Source organism: Gymnoscopelus braueri, assembly GCF_963280865.1.
Source record: "Gymnoscopelus braueri genome assembly, chromosome: 18".
Lineage (NCBI taxonomy): Eukaryota > Metazoa > Chordata > Actinopteri > Myctophiformes > Myctophidae > Gymnoscopelus > Gymnoscopelus braueri.
The window spans coordinates 20,539,266-20,563,466 of NC_137618.1; the positions used below are offsets into that span (position 1 = coordinate 20,539,266).

At 41.8% G+C, this 24,201-nt stretch overlaps 1 protein-coding gene across 2 annotated transcripts in view; it reads left to right on the plus strand.

The window, feature by feature from the left end:
* The first annotated feature begins 286 nt into the window (after positions 1–286).
* Positions 287–24,201, plus strand: part of wnt6b (wingless-type MMTV integration site family, member 6b) — a 48,885-nt gene continuing 24,970 nt past the window's right edge. The window contains exon 1 of one of the 2 annotated variants that reach the window (XM_080412608.1): positions 287–360. In XM_080412608.1, coding sequence (XP_080268734.1) covers positions 338–360 — 23 coding nt within the window. In that variant the 5' untranslated portion in view covers positions 287–337. Of the gene's footprint in view, positions 361–15,304; positions 15,689–24,201 lie in introns of those variants that run through there. The other variant, XM_080412607.1, reaches the window with a different exon arrangement.

The following is a 24,201-nucleotide window of genomic DNA, read 5'->3' on the forward strand; positions in this document are numbered from 1 at the left end:
ATTATTTAGTGACAATTGAGGTTGCGTCACTGCTTGCCAATCTGTTGCAGCTGAAACAGTCCATGGCTATGGTGACTGAGGTCCTTTAATAATTGAATAATTATTGTAACATAATCACATGAAAATTAAACATGTCTTACACTTACACAATGTTTACTGTATATGTGCTGCCACTATGTGGTCATACTGTGTACTGCATGGAAAAATGAGATTCCTTGACTTGTTGAATAGTATTCAAGACAGTATTTCCTTACTCCTTTTCACAGACCCTTACTGGTTGAAAAGGCAGTCTATTACAACATGTACCAATCCAACTATACGAAGAGCTACACAGCAAATGACAAAGGATGAAAACAACTGGTAAGTTATAAGTGTACCTAGGTGGTGCTTATTGTGGTCATGTACTGCTTCTTATCTCACATTCGGTAACAGTATTACATCAGGGCTCCATGTTATGAAAAATATGTTTATTATTATGTCATTTGCTTCTATTTCGTTCTCCTCTTCTTTATGGACCATAGTATTGCAACAGTACGTACTTATTTGCTATGTAATTTTGTGTCTACTCTATATCCACTACAGACACAATATTGACTAATGAAGTGCTGCTTAGTTTACAAAAATAATCTTTTGTCTTTAAACAAAAACTTTAACTTTGAAGATGAATCTTAAAAATCTTTAAAGTGATTTCATCAATTTGAAAGAACAATGGTATAAAGTGCACAGGGACCAAAACATGCCACACTGTCCTTTAAAATGACAGATTGCAAGGAAAATAGCTGGACTACATCTCTAAACGTGTTCCACAAGATGGTGCTATATACTAACAAACTCCCCTGCCCAGTACTATATATAGCAGAACTTCCCCCTTTTCATATTATATTGAAATAATAAGAGAGTTACATATTATTACAGTCCAAATAATTACATTTCAATGTTTCTGTTGCATCCCTGAATGAATGGGAAGGAGGCACATAGGTTGAAATTGTGTACTATGGCTCCATCTTCCCTTTACTTCATAAGAAAACCCTCTATTTTCTTAAATCATCACAACATTAATTTAACTCCACCAGTCAAAGCATTTACACTCTTTATCTATAATCCAATTCAGAACGACGTTGATACAGAAACATAAAACAGAACAAATATCTTCAGAGAGAGAGAGAGAGAGAGAGATGGAGGGAGAGAGAGGGAGGGAGAGAGAGAGAGAGGGGGGGGAGAGAGAGAGGGGGAGAAAGAGAGAAACCTCAGTAACTCCAGCATAAGGGTTTTAATGCCTTACAGACATCATTCATTCTAAATGTTGGACTGTACATGATTGATCTGTGTGTGTGTGTGTGTGTGTGTGTGTGTGTGTGTGTGTGTGTGTGTGTGTGTGTGTGTGTGTGTGTGTGTGTTTCTTTTGCAGTAGTATATACAGTATGTGTACTACTGCACCTATGGTGTATAATTATATATGTATGTTATAGAGTTAAATAAAAACGGACGCCCCTGCCCCCACCTATTCATTTCAATTCAAGTTGCTCACCCAGCACATGCTCCACCCGGAAGTACATTGGTGCCAATAGAGCAAGCTCACTAGCGTTTTTTCCGGCTATATAGAAGCATGCGCAGTAGTAACCCTTATGTGCTAAGCTTGCAATACCATATTTGGCCACTAATTCGTAGGCTTGCTCAATAATCCATCACGGTCCTGAGGGCTTGGTATGTGTGTTCTACTGTGCTCGATGGTGTAGTACTTACTGTATGTGCATGTGGCATGTGCTACTTTACATATGGTCTAGTAGTATATGTATGTACCGTATGCGTATGCTACTCTAGGTAACCGGAGGGCTCGCCCCAAAACACACTCGCCGCCATTTTTTTCCCGCAGACCGCTCGTCCCCAGCGGTTGTTGTATTCTTGTATTTGTTTTACTGAGGTTAAGGTTAGGAATAAGGTTAGGTTTAGGCATAGTCTTACTGAGGTTAACATTAGGAATAAGGTCAGGGTTAGGCATAGTTTTACTGAGGTTAAGATTAGGAATAAGGTCAGGGTTAGGCATAGTTTTACTGAGGTTAACATTAGGAATAAGGTTAAGGTTAGGCATAGTTTTACTGAGGTTAAGATTAGGAATAAGGTCAGGGTTAGGCATAGTTTTACTGAGGTTAACATTAGGAATAAGGTTAAGGTTAGGCATAGTTTTACTGAGGTTAACATTAGGAATAAGGTTAAGGTTAGGCATAGTTTTACTGAGGTTAAGATTAGGAATAAGGTCAGGGTTAGGCATAGTTTTACTGAGGTTAAGATCAGGAATAAGGTCAGGGTTAGGCATAGTTTTACTGAGGTTAAGATTAGGAATGAGGTCAGGGTTAGGCATAGTTTTACTGAGGTTAAGATTAGGAATAAGGTCAGGGTTAGGCATAGTTTTACTGAGGTTAAGGTTAGGAATAAGGTTAGGTTTAGGCATAATTTGACTGAGGTTAAGATTAGGAATAAGGTTAGGTTTAGGCATAATTTTACTGAGGTTAAGATTAGGAATAAGGTTAGGTTTAGGCATAGTTTTACTGAGGTTAAGGTTAGGAATAAGGTTAGGTTTAGGCATAGTTTTACTGAGGTTAAGATTAGGAATAAGGTTAGGTTTAGGCATAGTTTTACTGAGGTTAAGATTAGGAATACCTGCTGGCGACCGTTCCGAGGTCGCCAGATTTGACCCAGGGCGTTCTTGTATTCCTACTCTATCTATGGTGTAGTACCACATATCTGTGCCTATGGTGTAGTAGTATGTGTGCTACTGTACCTATGGTGTAGTACCACCTATGTGTGTGCTCCTGTACCTATGGTGTAGTAGTATATACTAGGTAAGGCTGACCTGAGTTCATCATCAAGGACCATCTGCAACCACTATCACCAGACCATCTCCCTGTGTGTTCTAGCCATCTGGAAGCTTCACTGCTACACTTTAAAATCCTGAGTTGAATGAGCACTCAGGATTTGACAGTGTACCTCTTTGCAAATGAGCAGCGACACCACAAGCCCTCTAGACACACATTGGACAAGGAAGAAAGAGCTGAGAAAGCCAGAGTTTTCAAACGGTGAGCGGGGCAGACTAGATAAGATCAGTCCTAACAAAGTTACTGCTCTGCCGGTAATGATAATGAATCAGACTGCACAGTCAGCGTGCATGTGGTGTGCGTTAAGCCCCATTTATGCTTCATCGAACGACCTTGTTGCCTGCTGAAAATAGCCGATATATAAGCTCACAACGGGTTGCAAATGCGGCGCTTGCGAGCTTATAGGTCTTGCTATTTTCGGTCATACGACGGAACATAAATTACGTGTGTGTGTGTGTGTGTGTGTGTGTGTGTGTGTGTGTGTGTGTGTGTGTGTGTGTGTGTGTGTGTGGAAGGCGAGGGTTATAGCATCAGTTTACTATTCAGTCAAACATCTGAACTGTGAGAAGTAGTTAGAATATCAATAGTAACATATGTGCAAACCAGAAATGTGTCTAACATGAATTTGTATACTGTATAACACATTATGTGCAGACATTTCCTATGTAAAATCATCATCATGTCAAATCAGCATGATCCATTGTGTTTGTAAGCCCATCGCAACTAAATCACAAACGAAAATCAGTCAGTTCACACCCCACACACACACGCACACGCACACGCACACGCACGCGCACACGCACACTCACACCACACCCCACACACACCACACCCCACACCCACACCCAGAATATATACACCACACCACGATTGGGCCAAATCTAATCTAATAACCCCACGTTCGGCGGTGATGTTATCATTATGCATTATTGGATGTGATGCATTTGGAAGGTATGTCTGTCCCTGTCTGCTATGAACTATTGCTGCTGTCAGATAAGTTAAACAAAAAACAAGAAATGTATCTCCCAGGAGTCAGCTTCTCAGCACAATCAAGAAAGAAGAAGAAGAGAAAAAAAAGGAAAAAAAGAGTTGCCATTCCAATTGATTCACATACTGTATATTTGTGAAACTTAACAATGGGTTCCCTGGCAGCAAGGGCTATGAAACTCATACCCCCACACATAAAGCCACAACCCAAACTTTGAATTCAAATGCGAAAAAAACTTTTACAAACATCAATATTGGATTTATGAGGTTTTCACACAAGCCATTTCCAATAGCTGTGCCTCTGTTTGAGGAGTGTTATTAGCTGCCGAGGGGCTGATCTCAGAATCATTTAAAACTTTTAACACATCGTTATGGTCTGAATGCGTAATCTGCACTGGAAACACTGGACTGTGCCACAGAGGACTGTGTGTGTGTGTGTGTGTGTGTGTGTGTGTGTGTGTGTGTGTGCGTCTGTGCGTGTGTGTGTGTGCGCGCATCTCTGTGAACAGGAAGCCTGTCATGGAAGCCAGCAGTCTGAAGCGTAAAGTGAATTCAGAATGGTAACTTGCACTAATGAGAGTATTTGGTTGATCTAATGAATTAAAGATACCATATTTAACCTATTAAGAAAATTGTATGGAAACTCAATGAGCTTATGCATTCTGAAACTCAAAATAAAAGTCTAGAGTCCACACTAAATAGAACTTCATCAACAATACCTTCATAAACAAACAGCTTCAAAATACAACCACAATTAGGACTGGAGATATTATGCAAAACAATGATATGTGTCCTATTTGAGGACACGTATGACAGGATCTCTTAAGGTCACCATCAGGTCAGCCCTGAGAGAGACAGACAGAGAGATAGAGAACACATGTATACATTATACCATAACCTATTCTTTCTATTAACAATTGCAGCCATTCTGGGTACACACTTAAATCCTCAGTGTTAATTTAACACAGATTTTGTCCATTTGTGTCCATTTTTACACGCTCAGAGTTTATATTAGCACTGAGAATTTGACTGTGTAGCTGGCAGTTGTCTGGATAAAGTTTGTCTTCATTGCTTGCTGTAACAAGACCATCACTTTACATAACTTCATTTTCTTCTTCCTTTCCCCACAACAGACTTTCCGTTTCTGGACATGTAAAATCATGTGGCAGCGGGCGGTATCAATATGTTATAATAGAATCTCTCTCTCTCTCTCTCTGCCAGTTATGGAGGAATTCCATGAACATGCCTTTCTCCTGGGGATTCCAGACATGACTGTGGTTTGTTTTAAAAAGGTTAGGGCCGTCATGTGTTTTTGATTTAGACCTAATTCAACTCTGCATATAAAATATTACGTCTGATGGGATTTCTAATCATTTTCGCTGATAATCGCCCGGGAATGCATTTCATGGACTTTTGCGGCACACAGGCGGAGGCACTTTCCTCGGATTGAAGGAGCACTTTTTCACTGAAAGCAAAGTCGGCCCATGTGTGGCACAGAGCACGTGTGTTTGTGAGAGAGCAGAGTGGGAAAGTTAGAGAGTGAAAAAGAAAAGGAGAGAGAGTCACTTCCAGAGATCTGAGAGGTGCGCACTGGCAGACAGTAGGAATCCATTTCACGCCCAGATGAAAGCAGCGTAAAGTGTGTGTGTAGTGCGTGTATGATAGGTGTGGTTGCACATGGGGTTAAGTCTAATTTATACTTAGTCGAAAAGATCTTATCTTTGCTTTAAAATCAGTTATTGTAGTGGCGTTTTTCTCTGAAATGCACGTACATATTTATGTCAAAAGCTTGTCATTCTTCATCGGCTGCAAAATTGCCCACGTGCTTTCTTGTCCTGAGGTCAAAGGCAGTCCTCATTCCAGCTGTTTGCTATTTGAGGAAATCCTGATTTGAAGAGCATACCTGCTTACCAGAAGTACACATAGGTGTGCTAGACAGCGCCCAGGTGTGAATGTGTGTAACTGTACAGGTGTCAACCCAGGCACTGGTGAAAAAAAAGACTTGTGGGTACACAGCCAACTTAACTTAGGTAAACAGAGATTAGATAAATGTCTTTGATTGAACATGCCCAAATGTTAACATTGTCTCACTCCAGGGATGCCAGAGGAAACATCGTAACTATTCAAACGTTCTGTTGTGCTGTTGTGACTAATTTGTCATGTTTTGAGTTTATGCCCACAATTCTTCAACTGTCAGTTGTAATTTCCCTATTTCGCTACAATATGCCCTGTCTCTCTGTCTACAGTATACTATCATATCATATAAAGCAGAGGGGGGAAATCCGCTGGAATAGGTTTAGACCTCCCAGCCAAGATCCCATCAGAGTACTGGGTTTTGGACCCATTTGGCAGAATGCCTTATGAATCCATACAAGCCAAATGCTGGATCTTGCGGGGTTGTTTCCATATAGCAATGAACCAAGGCCATGGCATAGAATGTGATAGAAACCCATGCAGATGCATGTTTACATATATCAGGTCTGAGCTGTATGATTGAGGGTGCCAAAGTAATCTTTTGAGTCATTTTACTTCTATTACTTCACGGCACTGATCTTGGAGAACCGTAAGTCGTGACCAATGAGAGAAGGGATTCGACCCAATTAAAACATACAGCATGGTCTATAAGCTTATACTCACTATCAGACAGGAGCTGGCCTGCTGTTTCTGGCACATCACCAGGCACCTCATAGGGAATCTACCCATCAAGGTGAAAAACTTGGCACGGGCTGGGCTTTGAACCCATGACTACACAGCATTGTGCATATCTGCCTTCACAAGCGGACAGTCACCTGAAGGGCATCGTTTGTCCCTTCAGTGTCTATTCCCAGCAGACATGTGGCCGGATTATTATAGACAACACTCACTGTTTCTAGGTTGGTAGTCAATTTGTAGAAAGTCTCTGTTCATGAGGGAGGTATGGAGCTTGGGCTGAGACGGGAGCCATACACATTCAGTAGAACAGTGGCTCTCAAAGTGGGGTCTGGGGACCCCCATGGGTCCTTGAGATGGTTCCAGGGGGTCCCCAGCAAAATTACTTCAATTAGCATCAAAATCAGTCTAACCACTTTAACCCTCCCGGCTATTTAATAATCACACCCAGTGTGAAGTGGGCGGTGTGGTCATCACAGTGGTCATCATAGTGATGGAAGCTCACTTCAAAAAAGAAATACATTTATTGAAAATAATCTTTATTGGTCATCATAGTGATGGAAGCTCACTTCCAAAAAAATGGATTTTTGGAAGTCCATAATCTTATTTACAGGTTATTAATGTCATCATGTGTCTCGCTAGCCAATCACAGTGCTGAATAGAGTCAGCCAATAGAGTCAGCCAACCACAGTACAGCTAACTGGGCCAGCTGGGCCAATCACAGTGCAGGAAACTAATACTAATGAGATCCCAACCCCACTTATAGGGGCGGCTACACCGCCCAAAAATAACTGATCTATAAGCTCTCAATGCATCATGTTGCGATGTGTTGTGAACTTGTAGACCTGCAATTTAAAATAAATGTGAACAATTTGGAAACATTTGGAAACATTTTAACAACACAAATCTTGTATGGCACAAAATATTTTCAAATACATATCAATTTGGGGATCCTTGGCATGAAAATGTTTGAGAACCGCCGTGGAATATGTATCTACTGTGCTCAGGCTGATAGCCATCTGGATAGGGGCTGTGGAGTATCTCTTCCCAGCAGGGCAGCTATAGCTGTGAGCCAAGGCCCCAGGCCCAACACCCTGCCGGACTTTGAAATCAGATCTTTATTGTCCATAAAGCCCCAGCCAAGTATGAAGAAGAATCAGACCTCCCTAACAAAACACACTCACCCAATGGACAGAACCAGGGATAGAGATGGAGGGGGAGAGAGACAGACAGGGAGTGAGCGGGTGAGTAGTGAGTCGAGTAGTGAGCGGATAGCAGTACAATGAGTTGTAGTGTTCTGGTGGTCATGTTCACAACTATGCTCCAGTTATATTTAGATCAGCAGTGATAACTCAATTTCCATAACTTTCTAACTTTGTTACGAACGCTGCCGTACAGTTCACATAATTATAGTATTATCAGATCATTCTAACCCTCTGAGGAATTGAAATTTCTCTGAAAGAAGAGAGAGAAAAAAGCTTGGTATGTATTTAATGTGCTTTAATGCTAACTAATTTGTCACTTCTGTTTGCTTCCAAACAACTGAGAGAATGCGGCCAAGGAGAGAGAGACAAATAGCCTGTACAATACATGAAAGAGAACAATGCGATATGTCAGGGATTCCCAAACTTTTCCATGCTAAGGATTCCAAATAGCCGTTACCTCTGGCTGTGGACCCCAGTTGTTAAATGTGATTCGATGCGGTGTGAGCTTGTAGATCGGCTTTTTTCATTTCAACATTTTTGACAATAATGATATGAGCAAAATAGGGACCTCAGGTCATACCGGCACAATCATCTTCTGGATTGAATTAAAAATGTTCTCTATATAATTTCTTATAATTTTTTTTTTTCATCGTTAGACACAAATAAATATCGCTTTTGATCATAATAAGATAATCAGTTTAAGATGAATGCCGGGCCTGATGTGGGCCAATAATAGGCCTCTGGTTATGTGTATGTGTCCCCCCCTTCCTGGTACCCCATGGCAGCCCCCACTCTGAAAACCACTGTGATAAGTAACTGAGAAGGATGCTTGAAATGGAGAAGCTTAAAGTGTACATTGGATCAATATGTCAGACTTGACTTTGGTGCCTTGTTACATTGCTACATGCGCTTTCTCATCCCCGTGCGCTGCGAGATGGAGATTTCCCAGTGATAAAAGCGTAAAAAAGACATATTGTAGGCATAAAAGTGGAAATAAATTCAACATCTCAGTTCGGCTCATCTCAGTAGTCTCAGCGGTTGAACCGAGGTAGCCCGAATGCACCTGGAGCACGAGAGAAGGCTCCGTATTTCATCTTTGAAGTTTATTGTTGGAAGCTGAATAACAGCGGGGGTTGGATGGAAAAACGCATTGACCACAACATAACCAGGGGCCTATTATTGGCCCACATCAGGCCCAGCATTCATCTTAAACTGATTATCTGATTAAGATCAAAAGCGATATTTATTTGTGTCTAACGATGAGCTGCTCCGTTGATGAGTGGTTGTATTTTTGGCTGCTGCAGCATCATATGATGTATTATACATGTGACATGACGGTGTTTGTCTCAACACAACACAGCAAAAGTTAAAGGTTTCAGTTCACAGGTCAACTAATTATTATTTTTTCAATCATATTTTTAATGGGTTTTTACATTTTATGACAAAGACAACACAAACACAGACAGCTCAGCTCAGACACACCGCAAAACAAAGGACACAGATACAAATATAAACTCCTCATACCTACATCGGCCCATAAAATACAACATTGTATACACACATTGTTTGGTGCTTGACAGTCTTTAGATGGGCGAACAACTACACCAAACATAAATCAATAACAGTATTAATAACCACAACAACAACAATAATAATAGCAAAGAATAAAATAAACAAGGATTAATGATCTTATCCATCAAGGTTAGCGGTATCGCTTCTGTTAAGGAACCCTGTTGTTAATGTGCCAGCTAATTGAGGGCCAATAAATAGCAGGCCAAATAGTTAATAAGCTATACAGAAATCTAACTTGAAATGTTGAATTGTATGGAAAATAATAAATAAATACTTACTAATTGTTTTGAGTTTAGTAACAGCATGACCTTGTCCAAACTTTAGCTATCGATAGTTGGGTAAGTAAATAGGTGTGCATTGTGTGTATGAAGCAGCTGTGTATGATGCATACCCCCTTTGAAAGCATATATTTTGCCTAAAATTGTCATACTCAATCAGACGTGTCCCAGCTGTTAGACCACCAACTACTAGGTAGCAAATACAGTCCCTCTGGGTAATGGGATATAAGCAGCTGAGGGGCTGTCCCTCCCAGTGATGGAAACAATTATGTATTTATTATGGTTTAATTATGGTTTATTTGATACAGTATACATAGACAGGCTGAGAACACCAATGCAAGTATGAAGGGCTAGAAGGGCTTTTGTGAAAATAAGAGACTAAAAACAATGAGGTTACAAGAAGGTAAACACGAGTACGGCCAGATGAAATAAAACACACAACAGTGCGTGACAGTACACAGTAAATATATGACGGTATTTCCAGATATGTTATCAATGTATTTTTCTTGTTATATTGTTTTTTCTAATCACTACATCACAAAGTGTGTTGTGATCTGTGTTCTCACTTTGGACCCCTGCGGGGTATGGCAACGTGCGTGCATGAACAACAGATAAACAGAGACAAATGTCTGTGGCGTAGTGCTGGAGAACATTTAGTCCCGTATTGATACTGGCTAATCAATACAGTATTGTGAAAAATAATATGGTGATGAATAGTAATATGAAGCACAGTCCTTCCCGGCAGTGACAAACAGGCAGTTTGTGGGCATGTACACTGTAGACTTGTGTGGTCACGGTATGTCTCCTTCGGCCAAATGGAAATAGCGACCTTATCTTTCCGATCCACAAGAACAATGTTGGCGCAACAAAGAGATTCACCGAAAACCTTATTTTAATTTTACATGCATAGATATTCAACTATGACAGAACATTCAAAAGTTTGACTTTTACTTCACTAGCCACTGCAGGATTTTGTGGCTGGAAGTGCTTGTGTTTTGTGATGTCATGCACGTAGCTGCATGAGCCGTGATTTGAAGGGACAGATATATATATACATACAACCCTGTTCTAGATGGATTGGACAGCCACATGGTAAAAAGCCAATTCATTTGTCTCAATCACAAGCTTTGAATTCTGTAAGAAGACACACTGTCTATTCACAGCTTTGTCCATATATTATATACGTATAACATAGACCATTTTTCCATTAGTGAAAAAAATATTTTCTCCATAGTCATTACAACATTTCCAAATGAAATGACTTAGTCAAAATTGGCTAAACTTCGCAGTTGATAGATGTTTGCGTTTAGTTTGTAAATCAATCTTTTCATCAGGGACTACTATGTTTGACTCAAATTGTAAAAGCAATGAAAACCTAACTTTGACAATAGAAAATAGCGGCACAGTGAGTGTGTTGGATTATCTATGTCAAGCAAGTGCACCATACTGAAATGAATGGAATCCAATGGCAGACAAACTACGGTATGCTTTGAAAAATGGTTGGCAACAAGTATATTGTATTGTTAGTCGTATAATCAATGGGCTAAACTTGCCAGACCACCTGTATGATCCGGGAAGACAGTGGTTCTCAATCATTTTCATGTCAAAGATCCCCAAATTGATAGGTTTGTCACGATTTCTCAAAAATAGACGATCTACAAGCTCGGTGCGATGCATTGTGAGCTTGTAGATCGACAATGTTTTTATAGCCGAAATATGAAATATATGGCTTTAGTGTTTAAACTGTTCCTCATTTGCTGGGGACGCCCTGGATTCCCCTCAAGGACCCCTAAGGGGTCCCGGGACCCCACTTTGAGAACCACCACTGACAGAGGCTACTCTGTGACCTTGTGCTACTTGTGTTATACCACTGGCCCACACGTTGTGAGGGCGTATGAAGGGGCCCACGAGCTAACAGTGATTAGGCTTAGGAGCGTACTGGTGAGGTTTAAGGTGAGGTTTAAGGTGAGGATTTGGAGGTATAGGCATCTCAGAATGAATGTAACCGACTGAATGCCTCCATGATTATAGTGGAACATGACTGTGTCTCTTTTGCCTTGTGTTACAGTTGTGATTGATTGCATCACTGTGTAGGAACGAAGTGGGATGTCATGGGCTTTTATGGGCGACAGCAGAACAGAGGTGTTGGATTTCAATGGATGTGCCCTTGGCCAGATAGGTGGTAATAATACTACCCACCAGGCTACACACACACACACACACACACACACACACACACACACACACACACACACACACACACACACACACACACACACACACACACACACACACGTGGCATGCACGCACGCACGTCGCACGCACAATGATGGTTGCACATGCAACGGCCTGTGCACAAATGCATGCGTCCTAGCAACAGTGCAGGCCTATTGTTTAACCATATGAGATGAGATGATGCATGGTTTCCTTATTGGTGGCGGTGGCTGCAGTGCAGACACAATAGGAGTCTCCCCAGCTGACATCAGTGCTGCACAATTTTCCAAATAATTCCCCTTGAGGGAGGGAGGAGCAACACTGTGGAAAGGGTACAACATGTAATGACTATGTGTACATTTTAGACAACTGGCATTAATCAAATTAAAAGAAAAACAAACAAAACCTAACTCGTTTCCATCATTGTCCTCAGCATAAAAGGATGTAAATTAACCTCGGTGACAACAACAAGCCCCTGTAGCCAGAACAGCAGATGAAAAGGGATCCAGTGTTTCATTCCAGCATACCTGTCTTATCATCCGATATAGACTATTGGCACATCTCAGAAATGTGTTATCACACACACCTGTGCTGATCTCACCTCATTCCATAATCTCTGATTTCTGCTCTACCGTAAACATAGCTACTATGGCAGTGTGTGAACCCTGACACACGCGCACACACGCACATTCACTCTCTCTCACACACACACACGCACACACACACACACACACACACACACACACACACACACACACACAGTAAAGTACTTTCAGCACTTTTACTTCTACTCCACATCTCAGAGACAAATATTGTACTTTTACTCCACTACGATTATTTGAAAACTTTTGTTACTTTGCAGATTATTATATCATAAAACCTACATTAACCACTTCAGCCCTATTGTATACATAGGCTATTTGAAAATAGCCGATCTACATGTAAATGTGTAATAGCCTATGTATAAAATACATAGGCGACGCGTTGCGAGCTTATAGATCTATTTTCAAACATTTTTGTACTTTTACTTTTAATAGGTATTTTGAACACAGGCCTTTTACTTGTACAGAGTATTTTTATATTGTGGTATTGCTACTTTTACTTTTAAGTAAAATATGTGAGTACTTCTTCCACCACTGCGCGCGCGCACACACACACACACACACACACACACACACACACACACACACACACACACACACACACACACACACACACACACACACACACACACACACACACACACACACACACACACACTCTCTCTCTCTCTCGCTCTCTTTCTCTCTCTCTCTCCCTCTATCTCTCCACCCCCATGTGTATGGCTTTGACTCGCCTTCACCCCTGAAAGCCTACTTTTCTGCTCCCAGCCAAGGTCCTCCTGAAAACTAATTGCAGTTTCTTTCTCTTTTCTGAGTGACAGCGAGGATTTCGCTTTGCCCGAAGCGACGTCACCCCTTAAGGTGGAAGATGAGTGCATTTTTCCTCTCTCTCTCTCTATGATCCAAGGAAAATACACTCTCGCACAGACTGACTGTAGTACAGAGTCTGTGCGCGTTTTGACGCCCCTACTACCTGTGGCCGGTGTGAACCAGAGCCAGTGTTGCCAGATTTTGCGAGAGAAACGAGCAACCAGGTGCAAACAAGCCCAAAAGAAGCAACTATAGGCCACATGAGCACTTTTAAACCTATATACATTGGCTATCTGAAAATAGCAGATTCCGCGACGCGTTGTCAGCTTGTAAATCTGTTGTTTTCAAAAGAATCTTGGAAAGAATTAGAACATTCTGGAATATTTTAACAACACAAATCTGGTACACGGGTCCCATGGCACAAAATATTTTCAGTCCGCAGACAAATACATACAATTTGGGGGTCCTTGACATGAAAATGTTTGAGAAACACTGGTTTATAAACAACATTAGGAAACAAGCCCAAATAAGTAAATACACTAGAAACAAGCCCAAAAAAACGCCTACCAATTTTTACAAGCAACTTTACATAAAAAAAAGCCCAAAGTCGCTTATAATAAGCAGACATGGCAACACTGACCATAGGGCGTACATATGGACATCCAACCCACAGCACCAGGAGTAGACCAAGATCTCCTGTGACATTGTGTCCCGTGCACGTCAACATAATACAGAACTTTAGGTCTGCTCCTCTCTGTGGACTCTTTGTCTCCGCCAGGCCGAGACTATGTTTTGCACCCTGTCCGTCCGTGAGTGAGTGAGTGTGCATGTGTATGCGTGTGTGTGAGTCTGACCAGCTAATCTCCGGCACCATTGGGCCGCTCGAAATTTAACAGCGAAACTGTGCACTGTACACACACTCCCTGGATGCCAGAGCAGAACCTCTGCCCCAATTTTTTCAGATCGGCCTGTTATAGTGCCACCAAGAGGCAGATTTTAACAAAACACACTTTTTGACAGCACATTTTGTTCAAACATCATGCAAATCGGTACACAGTATCTCTATCGTCATTAAACGAAACAGGTCTTTCAGATGTTTCATATACCATCCTGATTGGCTCCGTGCTCCGTTTTGAACAAAAAGCCTCAAATCATAAACACAGTGTGCGATTTCCGTTTTGCACACCGAGGTTCAAATCAGCCTCATGGTGGCGCTATAACGGGCCGATTCGTGTTTTTACCTATAACTGCACTGATCTGTGTAAAACTTTGTATGCGCACTCCCTAGAGGCAAAGGAAAAAGCTTTGCCCTGCATTTTTCACATCTGACTTTTCTAGCGACACCAGGAGGCCGGATTATGTAATACACATTTTTTTATATTACTCCTTCAGATTTAATCACAATTTCACGCAAATCAGTACACATGATCTCTATAGTCATGTGATCAAGAAGGATCCGTTAGATTTATCATATTCCATCCTGATTGGCTAAGATTAACATCTAAAGTTTGCAGGAGTGGCCAGTTTTGAACAAAATGCGGAAAATCATAAACACAGCGTCTGATTGCGGTGAAACTGCACGCACATTCGCACTACGTTGAGGGACAAATGCCACCCTTTTAACATTGCCCTATTATAGCGCCACCAGGAGGCCGATTTTTGCAACAAAAAATATATACATTACTCCTACAAATTTTGTCCAAACATCAAGCAAATTGGTATACATTATCTCTGTAGTCAAGTGATCAAGACTGCTCCTCTGATTTTTCATATTCCATCCTGATTGGCGAATTCTGAACATGCTGGCCCACAATAACCTACCTGACCTGGCGGAGACCTGCGCTCCGAGGAGCACTTTTTCTAGTTTGATTTGCTTTCACTTTTTTTTTTTTTTGCCCCAAAAGTCTGGCTTCATTCCATCAGCCGCCGCGGGGCTCTAAGTGTCCTCACTGCCAGATCTAAATCTCTGCGCTCTTGGAATTTGGGTATTTTGCAGTCAGGAGAGGGTTTATACTATTGCTTTGCGTCACCTCTCTCTATTTCTCTCTCAGGATCTGCTTCACATTCAGCGGTGTGCTCCGATCACAGACAGCTATAAGGACAATGAAGTCGTTAACGACGCATTCGGTCACAGATTTCTCTCTGGTAACCTCTTGACCAAGTCGACTGCTAAGTAGGATGCGCCTGAAAGAAACGGAGTTGGGTGATTGACTTCTTGCGCACTTTGCAGACAGACCGCATTATGAGTCGGCTGTAGTGCTGCTGGATCGTAGCAGTTAAGAACCCACCGCACGGATGATCCCATGTTTTTCACACCAAAAAAAATCACCGCATTGATCGGCGTTGTCCGGGCTGTTAATTTAAAACTTTTTGGGGTGAGTCGATCATTCTCCCTTGAGGATTTGCTACGTTCACACCATGACGATCCCACTATCACGAATCCAACTTGCCCTGTTCTTCATCTTGCTCTGCCCCGTAAATATCATTGGACTCTGGTGGTAAGTGGGTTTATGTGTATTTATACCACGTGTTGGAGGATCATAGTCCATAATAATGTCAAAATGTGTCAGTTGACAGAAAATGAAAGATTGAATGAGTGTTGGCCAGTGTTGCCATGACGGCTTATTATAAGCGAATTTGGGCTTCTTTTTCTGTAAAGTTGCTTGTAAATATTGGTGGTTACAGTTTTTTGGGCTTGTTTCTAAAGTGTAGTTGCATATTTGGGCTTATATATATATATATATATATATATATATATATATATATATATATATATATATATATTTTTTTTTTTTTTTTTAATTTAGTGGTTCTCAAATATTTTTATGTCAAGGACCCCCAAATTACTTAATGTATTTAATTTGTCCCTTAAGCGCTCCATCTGAAAATATTTGGTGCCAGGGACTTTTTTTGAAAATAGCAGATCTACAAACTCACAATGCCTGTAAGCTTGTAGATCGGCTGTTTTCAAAAAGCTGATGAATATAGATTTATACATTTCTTTTGGGCTTGTTTTCATATAGACCCGGTTGCTTGTTTCTCTCTGAGATTCTGGCAACACTGATGTTAGCTTGACCAGACCTTTAACATTTCTCTATTTCATTACCGGCTTTTCACCCATGTGTTATTATGGCCATTGTCATTTTTTTGTATGTCAAATATTGAGTGGTACATTGGAGAATATTCAGTTGTACCACTGAGGTAAATGTTTCAAAAAGTATCGGCTATATATTGTGATAAAATAAACAAAGTAAAGCACACTTTTTAAGTTTAAGATTAGAAATAGCTTTAGTCATTATCATCCAGCAAATTAATTTAACAACAGCAATTACTGGTGGAAATACAACATTATTATTATTAATAATAATAATAATGATGATGATGACGATGATCCTATTATTATTATATACATTTTCTTTTATTATTATATACATTTTCTTTTATATACATTACTTTTCAATATTGGACAGGATCCATAAAGTGTAATTCTATTTCTCATAGTTCCTTGCGAGAGAACCATTACTTTTTTATTGAGTCTGGTTCCCAGGGCGAGAGAGTAAATGATGAGAAATCGGGGGTCCCGCCTCTGGTTGAAAAAGTTTGTAAAAGTCCTGATCTGGTTACACTGTGTCTGGTCTGTGAGGACAGGAGGTGCTGATCTGCAGCTCATGGACAGAGATGGAGGGAGGGAGAGAAAAGGCAGAGAGAGAGAGAGAGAGAGAGAGAGAGAGAGAGAGAGAGAGAGAGAGAGAGAGAGAGAGAGAGAGAGAGAGAGAGAGAGAGAGAGAGAGAGAGAGAGAGAGAGAGAGAGAGAGAGAGAGAGAGAGAGAGAGAGAGAGAGAGAGAGAGAGAGAGAGAGAGAGAGAGAGCATTCTAGGAGAAGAATTTTAAGTAAAGCCAGGGAAGGGAGAGGTTACGAGAGGGGTGAGTCTGAGGAAGAGAGACTGAGGGAAATAGACAGAGGTGAGAGAAGTGTCTAAGAGGGAGAGGAGAGGAGAAGAGAGGAGAGGGCTGGAGAGGAGAGGAGAGATATGAGGAGGGTCAGAGTGAGGAATGTCAGGTGGCCCTGGAGGCACTGTGGATATGTCATCATAAAACAATCCGTTGGGCTCACCACCGCAAGGTGTGTGACAGTCCGACAGACAGACACCAGATCAGTTGATAACACCCCCCCCTCCCCCCTCTCTCTCTCTCTTCCTCTCTCCCATCATCTTCTCTTTCTTTTGTCTTTTAAGAAAGATTTCAAGAACAACGAGCCCTCTCTCTCTCTTGCACATTTCTGCAAAGTAGCGACGTTTGAATGTTAAGCTTTGTGATATTTTTCCCTCTTCTTTCTTCTTCTTCTTATTTTTTTTACACCAGCGAATCCTCCTCCTACTGTTCATTCATAACCCAGTCAAGGTCAGCGGGGGTAGCAGTGTCAGTGAGGTTGTGTGTGGGTCTACTTGTATGTTCTAGCACGCATTGCAAACACACAACGTATCAGTAGTGCTGTTAAGTATTGCGTGTCTCACTCTCAAATGGGTTGAGTTAACTGACTTTAAATGGAATCATTTGTTTGTTGCTTCATGCAGTAGTGTTGTGGTTGTTGACAAGGCCTGTTTCATGCCACGATTCTACCATATTCCTTCTTGCTCCAATGGTGATTTACGCTGATTTTGTAATCCTAGGAAAATTGTTACATTACATGATGACTTATGTATTTATGTATGTCTTAGTGACTTGTACTGACTGACTGGCTGGCTGGCTGGCTGACTGACTGGCTGACTGACTTTTGTATGACTATTGTAACAATTATGTTTCAATATCACCGCTTTGATCCTATTTATCACTAATCAGGTACAATTATGACATTTAGGCAATTTGATTTAGCCACTTTAACACTGGCGTCGCTATTTTGGGCATGACAACGAAAGGTTTCAAAAATAGCTGATCTGCAAGCTTGTAGAACCTTTTTAATAGGGTTTAAGTGGTTACATTTGAGTAATAATAATTATAATAATAGGTCCCTAGGACAGAATCATTTGAAATGGGGTCAATGAGTCAATATGGGGGACTGCGATATTAAACACACCTGCATTAACCTACAATTATCTTACCTGTGTTTCCGTAGTGACATATGATCAATCATTTGCATTAATTGTTTTCACAAAGCCAAAAAAAGATGGACTGTAGGAAGGGAGGGAGAGAAACAGAATGGGGAGACAAGGAAGGGCTCAGTCCTAGAGAACTGCAGTTGGTTCATGTGGTTCCACAGATGCACATCTTAGCCACGGTGCCATCAATGGGTGTAAATGTTCATTTTAGTTACATCTGTATGTATTCGCCAAGGAACTTACTGTAGTACTTAAACCAAGGGGCTAGCATCCGGCTTGTAAATTGCGGCTATATAGGAAGTGTGACACTGACAGTTCATATGAATGGCCAGTAGTCTTGCTGTTTCACCGTTGTTTCACCGCTGTTTCACCGCTGTTCCACCGCTGTTCCACCGCTGTTCCACCGCTGTTTCACCGCTGTTTCACCGCTGTTTCACCGCTGTTTCACCGCTGTTTCACCGCTGTTTCACCCCTGCTGGTTGCAGAAGCAATTAGGCTCTATTCAAGCGGATGGGTTTGCTTTTACACTTGATTTTATTACCATAATAAACATTGTCATAAATACTATATGCTTCCAGTCGCTAGTTTAAAGTCTTCTTTCAATCACCAGGATAATATGCGTGTTGTAGAGATGCGCGGATGGGTTTTTTTTGTCACCCAAATCCGCGTTAACAAGTTCATTATCCATCCGCCATCCACCCGCGGTAATTATATCATCCTATTTATAGATCCGCACCAACCGCACCAAATAATTGTTATTTTCCTGACGTTAGTTTTCTTATAAACAATGTCACTCACCACTGTCGCGATGCAGTGACTGTATACAATCCACAACCATGGTAACTACAAGCGCACGTCTTCATTCAGTTCATTGAGTTACTTTCGCTTTCAACCACTTTGTTGCCATGTCGGCTTTTTATAAGCTTTTTATAAGCGACTTTTGTTTGGCACTTGTTGTGGGCTTGTTTTCATAGACCTGGCTGCTTATTTCTCTCGCAAGTTGTCGCAACCTGGCAACACTGGCCGGCTGCAAAGCAACATGTAGTGAGCGGCTATTTTGTGCCTGGTGTAAAATGACGTAATATTAAAATACTACAAACGCACACAGTGAAATTTTGTGCTTTTTAAAAGCTATTGTAGGTCTATAGATTGATATCATTAATTTAATTCCCGCATTATTTCACCCGCGGTTTATCCAATATTAATTAATCATTATATTTGATTGACCCAAATCCACCCAAACTGCGGTTAACTGCGGCAACCGCGGCTAAAACCGCGATCCGCGCATCTCTAGCGTGTTGGTAAATTATGGTCCCATTTATTTAAACATTTATTATAAAGTAGGGTATGTTTCTAGGGTTTCTACTGGTTCTACCGAGTGAAGACCCGCCCTCGCTGCGGTTTCAGCCAATAGCATTCATTTCCGTTTGCATTTTGGATGGGATATCAACCGGATATAGAAAGATGCCGGATTTGAAATCGCTGCAAAATAGGCTCCATTTACGGTCTGTAGAAACCAATGGCGTGACGCTGTCCATATTCTTTTCACGGTCTATGACTTAAACCCTATACTTGGTTGATCCCATGGGCTCTATACTAGGCCCCCTCCTGTTTTTTCTCTACACTAAATATCCTGGCCAAAAATTGCCGATCTACAAGCTCACAGTGCGTGGCAACGCAGATCTGCTATTTTCGCTGAATGTTGGCCTCAGAATAGGGATTAAGTGGGTAAAAAAAAGGCACAGGAGAGGAGTGACATCAGTCTTGGTAAAAGAAGGTAAAAAAAAATGCAAGTTCAGTTCCTTTGGAAGGGATAGATTCTATAGGGAAGATTTATGTGCTCATCATCATCTCCCCTTGTTAAATTCCCAGTTTGACACCATCACTTAAGTTGTCCCACAGGGCAACGTTATCTGATATGGTTATAGTCTGTAAAAGCTGAGTGTACACTGCCTGTTTCTATGGAATCACATCAAGTATTCAAGAACACCTTCAAGTATTTGGTCTACTCAGCCTGGCTGGCTCGCTGACCGACTGATTGTCTGTCTGTCTGTCTGTCTGTCTGTCTGTCTGTCTGTCTGTCTGACTTACTGGCTGATTTACTAACTGACTGGCAGTCTGAATGACTGACTGACTGACTGACTGTGTGTCTGTTTTACTAACTGGCTGGTAGTCTGACTGACTGACGTATTGACTGACTTGCAGACTCACTAAATGACTGACTGACTGACTGACTGACTGACTGACTGACTGACTGACTGACTGATTGACTGGTGGGTTGTCTAAGTCTACTGACTTGTACTGACTGACTGGCTGGCTCACTCACTCACTCAGTTATTCTCTTATATGCTTATGCTTACGTGCACACTCACACACTGACACAGGCACGCACGCATGCTCATGCACACACACGCGCACACGCGCACACACACACACACACACACACACACGCACACACGCACACACGCACACGCACACGCACACGCACACACACACACACACACACACACACACACACACACACACACACACGCGCGCACGCACACACACCATGTCAGACTCTGGTGCAGCTGGGGTAAAGCCACACCTGTAGGTCACTCCCCAGTCTGCCAGGACAATGATGCTCTCTGTTGAAAGCTGCTGGTCATACCATCATACATCTCTCTCTCTCTCTCTCTCTCTCTCTCTCTCTCTCTCTCTCTCTCTCGCTCTCTCTCTCTCTCTCTCTGATACACTCTGAATACTTATCATCTAGAGACACATTGTCATTGAGAGGAGAGAGTGAGCAGGAGAGAGAGAGAGAGAGAGAGAGAGAGAGAGAGAGAGAGAGAGAGAGCGAGACGGAGGGAGAGGGGAGATGAAACACTGGTAGATACTGTCCTTTCAGAGCCTCTACTGATTAGAGACTCCTAATCACTTGGCCTGGGAGCAGAGAGGAGAGCACAGCGCCTCACTGGAGTGAGGAATGCCTTTGCTCTCGTATACAACTTGTCACCACGGCACTCAGGAGGGCCATCTTCACGGTGTGTGTGTGTGTGTGTGTGTGTGTGTGTGTGTGTGTGTGTGTGTGTGTGTGTGTGTGTGTGTGTGTGTGTGTGTGTGTGTGTGTGTGTGTGTGGCATAGTGCAGACTTGGCTGGCAGCCTGCTTGGAGTGTGCCACTGGCCCACAGGTGTACTGATCTCTGCCTCTGTAGTGTGTGTGTGTGTGTGTGTGTGTGTGTGTGTGTGAGTGTTTATGAGTGTGTGTGCATGTGTATGTCAATCCAAGCTCATCTAGCATGAATGGCTCACGGTTAATCTGTTTAATCTCCTACGCTTGCTTGCATGCATATGAGTGAATGTGTTCTCCACTCGTAGACGTATGCACAAATGCATGCTCTCTCACACACACACACACACACACACACACACACGCACACGCACACGCACACGCACGCACACACACTACAGTCAGGATTGCCATCGTTACCAGCAGAACAACACTTGGATATAGCAGATCTTATCCGGTCAGCTTCACTAGAAAAGCATGTGAAGTTACATTTCTAATCATTCTCCACGCTGACTCCCCCGCCTCCCCCGTACCATTATTTCTTCTTTGTGTCATTCCAGCCACGTTGTTTCCGTTGTGTTTTAAGTATGTTCATGAGTGTTTTGCAGTTTTTAAGTTTGGACAAAGCATCATGCATAACGACATTGAATAGTGTGCTTTTGGAGTTGTGATGTTTAGCGAGGCATAGGTGGTTATGCATCCTATAAGGTATTAATAAACAAGTCGTCACTGTTGGGCAGAAACATATTTATTCTCCATATTTCAACTTGTGTTTTGTTTAAATTTTTTTTCATAAATTAATGCCCCAAAACAACAGCTCAAGCTCAGCATTGTGAGCTAGTAGATCGGCTATTTTAGCTTACTCTTTTTTCCTTTAAAAAAAAACAAACATTTTGATAGAATTAAAAAAAAAAAGTTTATATGTCAGGTTGAAAGTGGAAAGTCTAAATAAAAATTAAGACTAATAATTGGATGAAGGATCTCGGTTTCTTGTTTCAATTTCCTGAAAAGTAACGGTTTTGGACATACATGTAGAAGGTTTCTCCCCGACAGCGAGCGACCACATATAGCCTATTTACATTATATCCCAAATCCAGGCCCCACAAACAGAGAGCAGAGTGAATAGAGAAGGGTAGGGCGAGAGAGAGAGAGAGAGATATAAGAATAGAAAAAGGAGGGAAGAGTATAGAGGCACAGGAGGAAAGAAGGGGAAAAGGAGAGAGGAGGGGTGGGGGGGGGGGGTTGAGACAGTCTAATCAAGACCAGGGAGATGGGAACAGATAAAGATTAAATAACAATGTGGTTTTGGCACCAGCCAGGGAACTGAATTAAAAGTTTGTCTGTGCGTGTGTGTGTGTGTGTGTGTGTGTGTGTGTGTGTCCGCTAAGGACCACACGTGCGCATACGTGTACATGTGTGTCGTAGGCGTGCGTCGTCGTGAGTTAATTATCGTTTGTTTACGTGCAAGAGTGACTGTATGTGTGTTGGTTTATGTGTGTGTACAGTATGTGGTATAATGTGTTACACGCAGCAGTGTTTGTATTAAATGTGAGTATTGCAGCATGTGTGTAGGCTATGGAGTGCGTGCTGTGTCGCGCAGCAGTCATTGTATTAAATGTCGAGTCCTGGTGGAGACTGCAGCTATATGCCAGTGCACTGCGATCCAGAAAGCACCACACTTAACAGTATGTTCTTTATGTTTCCTCTCCTCTCCATATAATTGTTCCTATTTGTAAGTAGTTTGTCTTGTTTTCCTCTGAATTCCTCTTTGATCTTTTATATTTATGTATCCTGTTTTCCTCATTTTCTCTCTCCATCTCTCTTCCCTATCCATGGCGGCGAACAGTATGTTTCACTTCAATTGAAGGGGTGGGGTGGGGTGGGGTGGGACACTGTACTGTACCACAGCCAACGAGCCCCAAACCCCCCCGACCCTGTAAACCCCCCTGGGACTTTTCACAAACAAAAGAGAGAGCCCACAATTATTTTTCTCTTCTGAGAAACATTCATAATACGAAAAGATCTGACTATAACAAATCATTGTAAATTGCAACGGAAAAAGTATTTCTGTATTGTTTGATTTGATTTATTCAAATTTGCTCTTTTAAAAAAAAGAAGGGAAATACGGAAAGACATGAAGCAACATGTAAACAAAGTCAGACATGTAGTACAGTATGTAGTCCTACAGCCTAAGAGGCACCATCTTCAATAATAAATGACTATGGCTGCACTGTGCCTGAGTCCAACCCTGTGAATTCACTCACTCCAGCGAGCTGACTGGTTCTGGTCTGGAATCATGACATGAAACAGCGGCTTCTCTGTTGAAAAAGTGATTATCCAATCAGCACCTTGGGTGGGACTAATGCTCTTGTCAAACAATGTCAAGCTGTGCGCTGGAACCAAGGATAACAAGACGCAGCTATCAAGTCTGTTCTAAATCGAGTAAAAGCACCAATTACGTTGAAATCCGAACAGCGCTCTGCTTTGAAAGTATTTATTCAAAGGGGAGATAATTTTGTGTTGGCAACTTGGCATGGCCATGCATCAGTGTCTACTTAAAATGACGTCAGATCAAGGCGGTCTCTAGTGATTGGTTAGGGGCAATCGAATCCCCCCCCCCCCCCCCCCCCCCCATGGAAATTGATTAGAGTGTAGGCAAAGTCAGAGTAAAGATGGAAATAATAACGAGATCACAACAAGTTGACAGTTCAGTTTGATATCAGGCAAACAATACTGTACCTATCTGAGCTAAACAGGATGCACAATGTTGACATTTTGACTGAAATCCGATTATTTTCCATGGACCAATATTGATACGATATTGCAATAACAGTTTCCAGTATGGTTTACTGTAAACCTGTTATT